We start from the raw sequence: 9,034 nt of genomic DNA on the forward strand, positions 1-9,034 counted from the left end.
TCAGTCATGCAATTCAATGTCATTTACTCTATCATTTTTATACTGCACCATCCCCCAGAAAAACCCCACAAAACAGTGATGCATTTTAAAAGCTACATACTGTAAGCACAAAAGCAATAAAATGGCTCACAGAGAACAGATAACCAAGCAGAGCACAAAAGATAAGTACTTATTCTTAAGAAATACTTAGCTTACAAAAGAAAAAAAAAGTAACTGTATCTGGTAGTAAACAGAAACAAGTTCTACATACAGTCTAAAAGCTCTCTAAAGCCTCTGAAGTACCATTCACAGAGGCGTGCAAAAGAAAGCCAAACAAGAACACAAAAGTTAAGCTCAGTTCATCCTATGTTTAAAAAAAACAAGCAGTATGATAAGCATTTCTGTCTCCCACATGATACAGTCTTACCTTCTGTCTTCCCATTTTTCAGCATATGAACTAGCCCAGAGTTCTCCATTTCCACTATAGTTTTCATATGCTTGGAAATAAGCTCCCTCTCAACAACTTTCACAATTGGCTCTTCTGTTGATTTATCCAGACAGTGCATCACCCGTTCTATTTCTTCATTAATTCTAGCTTCTACTTTCTTTATATATACAGAAGCACTGTTTTCAGCTAAAAATTTCTGACTTTCCATCTGTGATTAACACAAATTAATACTTTAGACTTCTTGTATTTTAAGGAGGAAAAAGGAAATATACTGGTTATTTCAGATCAGCATTCATCAACAAGTTAAATCACTCCCAGCATGTCCAACAAACAAGACCTCCAAGATTTACAAATAGGCTTAACACAAAATAAAAGTTCTATTGCACTCACTGTGTTATGTATGTACGAGGGTACAAGAACACAAGCGCGGTATTTTCCATGCTAAAGTTAACTAAATCAGCCTAATATCCAGTGACCAACAGGAGTTATAGCCACAGGTCCAAAGAAAACAAAGATGGGAAAAGTAGAAAATAAAATTTTTTTTCAAATACCAGTGTCATCTTTATGAGTTATGTGCATCAATGGTTTTCTCATTATTCTTGAGAATGTCAATGCTCACCATTACATCTAAATTATGATAATTCTGTGAAATTACTGTTATTTTTTCCTCAAAGTTAGTCACACTTCTTATTTCATTTAACAGAGATTGACATACTTGTCAAATAAATAGTAAAGTACCACTAACTCTCACGATTCCAAGCAATTATAAAAGCATTCCAAATACAAGTAATTACAAGACTGCTGTACCTGAAAAAATTCTGCAGACATCTCCAAAAACGGAGCCTCAAAGTCTTCTTCATAGACTGACCTTCCTTCAAGACCTAGAATCATTAACATCTGGCAAGCATTTCTTATTGCGCCTCTGCCAAAAGTAAGTTGTTAACAACTTCAGAAATCACCATAACATAGGGAGTACACAGCAGAACAACAACTCAGAAAACTTTAACTTAAAATGAACTAATAAGAAGTCTATCCTACATCTGTTTGTTGCATGAGAGGTTTTCCAGAAGATTAAAGCAGTAGGATTATTTCTGTTCTAAGCTAAGTAGCTGACAGCATTTATTTTTTTAAATATAATGGTAGGAAAGCAGGTCTCAAGTTCTACCAATTCTGAAAACTATTAACAGGAATATATTTCACCACATAAGAGAATAAACAAGGAAAACTGAAAACTGCATGTGTAGGTTAGTAGTAAACAAGACAATTTGCACAGAAAGTGCCATTCAGAGTGTGAAAACATACCTGCAACTTAAGCATCTGTTTAGGCATAAACACAATGATAAAATTCAAAAACAAAAGAACTGTATCTATGAAAAAAATCTAGTTTCTGGCAGCAGGGGATAATATGCAGCTGTTGCCAGCATGTGTTTTTCTCTTCATAAACTGCATGTTGGGTAATCCCAATTACAGAACTGCAGCCAAAGTAGCATGAAGTTTACATATCTCCACACCCATCAGCTGTTCTGAAACTGGAGAAACAAAAAATTTGCAAACTTCGAGTGACTTCAGCAGCAGCATCTGAAATGCATGCCATCAAACTCCAATTCCACAAAAATGGCAAGAGAACACGAGGAACAGATTTTAAAGCTCAGAGATAACCGAATTACCAGGAACTAGATGGGTTAAAACAGTAGGAATTGAAATGGAAAACTAAAAAAAAAAAAAACTTCAAAAATCAAACAAAGCAGATAGAGGAAATCTAAACAGCCTTTCAATACAGAGGACAAGCAGGATGACAACAGGGGGCAGAGAACTGCCAAGCCTCCACTTTTATTATAAAATGCTCTGACAGAAGGTGGCAATGGAGAGATTTAACAAAAACTTCAATAAAGATCTCAAGATTAACATTAGAAATGTATTAATGAGCTTATCCATTTGCCATTATTTTTAGTTTTAGCAAAAAGAAAAAATGTGGTTTTTTTTCCATGTTATGGAGAAACATTTACTTAAGTAAGGATTTAGTTGTGTTGTGTATGTTTGTGATTCACTCATGGACTGGTAAGTATCATTTGCAATAGAAGACTGTCACTTACGAACATCTTACCTGTCTACAACCTCTCCTTTCCTTTCTCTTGCAATCATATCCAGCAGAGTTTGCCGTAAGTGATCTCTAATACAGCCATAACGTACAACTTGATCTCGAAAAATAATCAAACCCAAATTGTAGACATTCTCCACGTTATTTTGTTGTACGTAGACACGGTCCTACAACAAAGGTATTCAAAGCAATAGCACTTCAAATTCAGGTTATTCAGAAATGGAAGAAACCAGTCACATTAGTGCTGTACAGATATAATCAAATGAATCTTCTCATCATTAAAAGAAAGTAACTTCAGAATCAGTCCAACTTACCAAAACTTTATTTAATAGGAAGTCTACATTGCTTAAGATTGTAAGCACAGCATTTATGACTAAACCAGGCAAGAACAAATCCACACCCCTGACACTTTTTCAGAGTAGGGGAGTCCCCAAATACTCAGAAAAATCATAGCATTATATGCTAAGTTTTTTTTTTTTACTTACCTACTTAATTCCCTCCCATCCACCCTCTTTCTCTTCTGTAAAGAATAAGTTATTTTTTCCCTATCTGCCATTCATCATTCTACCACTCAATTTCACAGTTCTTCCTCATTATTTAATGACATTTCTTGAATTAGCTGAACAGAAGTAAAGCCAAAATAATTAGAGTCAAAGTTTATCAACAAGTAATGCAAACTGTTTATAAGGGCTCCTGTTGGACCCATATTATAAAGCTCCCTTCCTTTCAACCTGAGCAAGTATCTTGAAACATCGTTATACAAATCTGTAGTAAGCATAACAATTGTTCTATCTCCCTGCTCAATCTGTAAGATGGGTCAAGCTGCTTGACCATCCTTTAGCTCTCTACTGCATACACTTACTAATCCAGGCTGATGCTCAGAACAACATTACAAGTCTAACAAGCATAAACACCACCATGCAGTTCACTGACACACTACTGAGCAGATACACACAGTTTTCTTACAGCTATTTACAGAAACGTCCACTTTTTTTTTTTCTATTCTGTTTAGTTTGATTGATCAACCTCTCTTCTGTTCCTTTCTCTAACTCATCAACTCGCTAGAAAAGCAAGACTTAATAAAGTCACCATGAGTCAGAACAGAAAATGTGTATTTGCTTAATATCTATATAATAGTGATGAGGTAGATAAGATCATTGAAATAGCAAATAGAAAAGTCGTGAGTTTTTACAAACTATTTCTGAAAAGAGCAATAATGTTTCTGGTTGGTTTGTTTTAAATTTTTGCTAGGACATAATCCATTATTTTGAAGCAACTGTTTAAGTTGTAACTAAGAAATACTGCTTTACTACTGCTTAAAACTCAGGATGCTCATAAAAGTTTAAATGTTCTGTACTCACAAATCTGACTGTGAAAAGGTTTTTGGAGAACTTACAGTTAAATAAAAATAACAAAAAATCTATAGAGGATGATGGGTAATGTTTTAATTGGAGTATAAAGATTAATTTCCCCATTGGTTCCAGCAGTTACCTTGTTAAGCACTTTACTACACTCAGGATTCAAGTAAAAAATTATTCAAACACAGAAAATTAAACTTTTTTTTAAAATAATGCTTCAGACTATAGAAAAAAATTACAAAATTGTATGTTTACACAAGTTCCACAATTAGAAGAAATAACAAGAAACAGATTCCACACCCTTTAGTATTTTAGCAGCCAAACATACATAGGAAAATTATTCCTACAGCAATTACACAGCAGATTGTCTCCTGATCAGTACAGGAAAGTGAAATACCAGTTTCCACAATGCAGGAATGATTCTCCACTAATGCCCTGCAGACAGGTAGCACGTAATTCATACACCCTCTGTGGCCCAGGAAGCCAGCAGAATTCTGCCTCAAACCAAAAACGTTACTCTGCTTGGTATCACAGAGCCCGTTAATCGATACACGGTGGTCTAATCCTTAGAATGTTGTTTTTCATTTCTCCCTGCTGTTTGGAAACAATGCAATTTATTTCTTTTGCTTATGCACCTACATCAAGAACAAAAGTAACCATGATTCTGAAATAAGTTTAAAGTATACTTTTTAAAGAGATGAAAGAAAATTAAGTGTCTAATGTGTTCTGTGACTTGTGGTTCAAAGAATACACATTCAATTTCTAACGAATATTCAGGCCTCTGAAGCACAAGAAGCAGAGAATCTAAATGGATCAAAGCAATGGTTGTGACTCATCTGTGTGGTTTCTGTTGTGGCAGCCAGTATTTAACACTGCCATTATGAAATAAAGGAATAACTGCACTAGAAACTCTTCTCAGTGCAACTCCAACCCCCTCTTCAGTAAGCCAGACCACTCCATAACACCCAAATTAAAGCAGCAGCATTAACATTTCTGATATTGCTGATATGCTCTCCCTCGGTACCAGACCTCTGTTGTTGTTTACTGGAAGCTTCCCTACCTTCAAAATAAATTAATCTTGGAGCCAAGTAGCTCCACCTGGGAACAGGTTTGACTGACAAGGCAACATGCTATCCAACAGCAATTCCTTCCCATGGGGAGAAGCAGCAGGTGCTTAAAAGGTAAGAGTAACTCTCAGGAGTCAAGGGTGGAGTTTTAGACAGCAATTATTCATAAGCTACAGTGCTGCTTACACTGCAGAATAGTTCTGATCTCAGCTGAAACAAGTTACCTTCTGCACATTATCAAAAGCCACATTTTGCTCCACCTCTGCCTGGTGGATGTTCAGCCTCTGGATGCTAGTATACAGCAAATATCTTTAATCAAAGTTCCAAATATAAAAATAACACTTCTCCCTTCTGTCCCAGGTGTGACCCATGAGCAAGAAAAGTCCTAAACCCCAAGGACAAAACTCACCAGGCCAACCAGTCAGCACTGGCTTCAAACGAGACCCTGCCTTTGTGCACTGCACAGATGAGAGGGGAGCACCCTTCAAAATACCCAGCAGCATCTGAACAGCAATTGGTTCTGACAGTGTTTGCTGGACCTGTGCGTATGCCCATGCCCCTCAATGTGAGCATGCCTTAAAACATGACTTCACTCATAGCAGAAGCTGCTTAACTCATGACTTCACTACTTTGGTGCCTCTCTGCTTGCTGCAAACAGCATCATGGCTTCACCCTGTTACATCTTTCTGGCATCGGTTACTGTAGAGCCAAAAAGGAAGAGCCCAGTTCCAACATACTACCAAAATACAGCGTAGCTACATATTCCTGAAATTCAATTGCTGGCATTGAAATATCTCAAGAAAGCTACATTTATCTTCACTGTACAATTTTAGGTTGCAAAATTTAAGCAGGAAGGAGAGGTTGTACAATAGCCATGAAACTAAGCAAACTTTTATCAGACAAAAGAGGCACAGTTATGCACTTCTCTTTTCCTCACATACAATCATAAAGCAACCTTTGAAATGTCCTAAGGTTGCAAATATAAATGAACTTCTGCCAAAAACTTCGAACTGCAAATACACCAGTCTACAAATAAGTACCATAATAATGCACAAACCACAGCATACAAAATATAAACTTTTCTAAAAAGATGCTATTGAACTCATTTTCATTTTAGAAGTGGCATATCTGAACAGAAAAAAAGATGAAAAGGTGATGGGAAAGTACTTGCTTTGAATTAGATCATAATGGTTCAAAATAAACTGGAAAATGAACAGCACTAGAACAGACACAGCTTGGACTAGGATGTACAATCACTCAGCTGAAGCATGAATTTAGTAGAATAAGATTAGAATTCAGTAGAATGAGATTAGAGGCTATTAAATGTTGTATTTTCATGGATGTCAAACTGTGGCTTCTTGGGTGCAATTGGTACATTTCCTGAAACTGACAGATAAGCAATGGGGACAGCCTACGAAATAAGAGAAGGGCTGGGTTACCCCTTATTTACAAGCACACTATGGTTGCGCACACTTGTTCTGATAGAACACGCGCATGTCAATTAACAGTGACTTGTGACTGAGGTTACACAGTGGTTTGCTTTTTATTTAGATGACAGAATATTTTTATTTAAATGATATTCTGTGTGTGAATAAAGATAGAAACTTCTTCTGACTTATCACTATAAGACTAAATTTCATTCATATTAATCTCATAGGAGAGCAAATAATTCCTTACTTTATGAAGTCCTTTATTTTAAGAACATTAAGGAACACCTTCAACAGATGCATCTCCAGCTTACAACTCCATGTTACAATCAGCTATTTTAAGCATTTTGAAAGAGTACATAGTACTTGTATTCTCCTGCTCTTAACCTTACTCTAATGAGCACAATTACATTGGCTCAACAAGTTATTCTAGTGACAAAAATGAAGCTGCAAATCTTTGAGTAGTCCAATTTTCAACTATCATTTATGCTTCAGTCTCTATCCAAGCGTGTATTTTGTAATGACAGTGTGTTCTGTGCTTCTTCAATTTGAAGACAAGGCCAGTTTGTCCATTTTATGAGCTCCCTGGCAAACAGGAATCTACCATTTTTCCTAATGAAGACAGTACATCTTCTCAACATGAAAATCTTTAATCCTTTTGGCAGGATAAGGCACACAAATAAAAGTATCACTGAGGGCATTTTATCCTACCCTCGTTATTTAGATATGTGGTCTATTCTCAACAACAACAGACAGGAACATGGATAGCCAGTAAATCCATTAAGAAAAGACTGTAGCTATGTAGCTACAATTACTACCCAAAATTCCTTAGCTTTTAGTATCTTATTAACCAGTAGTATTTTTTCACAGCTATCAAAGAGGTTCAGCTTCACAGTGTAAGATCTTCAATTGCTGCATGAACTTTAGTTATTAAGTAGATAACAGTATAATCTCAGTCAATCATTTTTCTTAACAATAAAAGAAATGAAGCAATATCATTATCTTATCCTTCACTGGAGGATATTACATACAATACTATTTTTAACATGATATGTGAATAACAGATTTTACACTCAAAACAGCCTCTCAACATACCATTTTACTTCTCAAGTTAAGCCCTGGGCTAAAAACTACGTATGCCTTCCACTCTGGGAATTTAAATACAAATGTACTATCTAAGGCATAACACGATCCAGACAAAAACATAAGGCCCACTCTCTTCAAATACAACAACTTCTGCTAGCTATAACGTTAGAATGCATTTTTTTCTTATAAAATTACTAATATCAAGCCAAGAAATGTTTATCTATGCATGCTTTGTAATCTTAGGTGTACCTCTGTATGAACAGCAAAACATTCAAATTTCAAGCCAATACTTGTTGAAGAACACTGAGTGTATCTAAGCAGAATTATCCTCTTTACACAATAAACTTTAAAGAACAACAGCTAACTACACCAGCAGTTTGTGCAAGGTCTGCGCTATCATGTACAGTAAGAAACTACCACTAGGTGAATAAAATTTAAGAATCACAAGATTCAAACAGTTTTTGTTGCATTTTTCTAATGATGAGATAACCAGAAAGAAGAACCTAGTTTTAATTTGTCAAATAACTGTAATACTGATCTCGTGTATGTACAAATTCAAAACAAGGGATTTAAAAAAAAAAAAAAAACAATCTTAGAACATGACTGCTAAATATACCTTGCCTTTCATCTCTCCAGCTCAATTGTTTACAGTTGTCAAAAAACACTCAAGCACCAAATTAAACGTGAAAAAGCAGAATACCCACCATATACATCAGAATGTCTCTAATCATCACCATTGCTGTCTGATGATCATTCCACGCTTGGTTTAGTGTTTGTAAAAAGTTGTTATTCAAGGAGTTTAATACATCTTCTCGCACCTAGAGCAAAAACGAACAGATTGTCATAAAATCAAGTCAGTTTCCCTGCATCATTTAAATCTTAACAAGCTTTGCTTCAGAAAAAATATCTGCTCTTCTGCAAACTTTGAACATTACAGACATGCTCAAACTTTTCTAGCTGCTGGCCCTGTATATAATTTCAGTAGAAAAATAAGGCTTTATACAGGTAAGGAGAAAAACAAGTTGAAAACAAGAACATAAAAGGGACAATTCCATATACTACAGTGTCTCAATTACTATCATAAGTCATTTCAGAATATTGGAGTAGTGGTACATGTTACAAACAGAAATAAGCTCAGGTAGAAAAGTAGCTGAGACAGTTGCAGTAAGTAACAGTTCTGAACAGACTTTCACTCAGTACAAACTCCTATACCAATAATCCATAACCACTAACAAGAAGACTTAAAGTCACTGTTTTTATTAATGCCTTTTAGCTGATTTGTTCATCCCATCAACTTCAGACTTCATTTCTGACAGTAGTTCCTACTAATCAAAAAAGAACGCGTGCTTTTGCATTTTGATACACATGAAGCAGTCATGTACTACAGTGCTCAACCTTTGATTTCCTGTAAAATAGAAACCTAAAGAAACACAAGACAAACAAACAAACTTATTCCTCATTTTTTCCCCTCTTTTGTATGGAACTTGACTTATAAAAAAAACCAACAAGTGTCTATTATGGAAAAAAATACCATCACCACTTATGTACTCAAGAAAGGACAAACAGGCAGA

At 35.5% G+C, this 9,034-nt stretch overlaps 1 protein-coding gene across 1 annotated transcript; it reads right to left on the reverse strand.

Annotated features, from left to right (window-relative positions):
• Positions 1-323: 323 nt before the first annotated feature.
• On the reverse strand, positions 324-8,302 carry LOC104912573 (cullin-3-B-like). The gene is made up of 4 exons (XM_010716436.2): positions 8,168-8,302; positions 2,532-2,692; positions 1,235-1,349; positions 324-635 (listed from the first exon to the last, which is right to left on the reverse strand). The coding sequence occupies exons 1-4, from the start codon at positions 8,198-8,200 to the stop codon at positions 339-341; spliced, it is 606 nt and encodes a 201-aa protein (XP_010714738.1). The 5' UTR covers positions 8,201-8,302; the 3' UTR covers positions 324-338.
• Between the last annotated feature and the right edge of the window lie 732 nt (positions 8,303-9,034).

The sequence above is a fragment of the Meleagris gallopavo genome, chromosome 11, assembly GCF_000146605.3.
Source record: "Meleagris gallopavo isolate NT-WF06-2002-E0010 breed Aviagen turkey brand Nicholas breeding stock chromosome 11, Turkey_5.1, whole genome shotgun sequence".
Taxonomy (NCBI): Eukaryota; Metazoa; Chordata; class Aves; order Galliformes; family Phasianidae; genus Meleagris; species Meleagris gallopavo.

Bases quoted from the DNA above. Each gene is read 5' to 3' on its own strand.
- LOC104912573 (XM_010716436.2), bottom strand. From the start codon at position 8,200: ATGGTGATGATTAGAGACATTCTGATGTATATG. The intron at 2,693-8,167 runs GTGGGTATTCTG...CCTTTGTTGTAG, and splicing joins GAGACATTCTGATGTATATG to GACCGTGTCTACGTACAACA. The intron at 1,350-2,531 runs GTAAGATGTTCG...TACTTTTGGCAG, and splicing joins AAAGGAGAGGTTGTAGACAG to AGGCGCAATAAGAAATGCTT.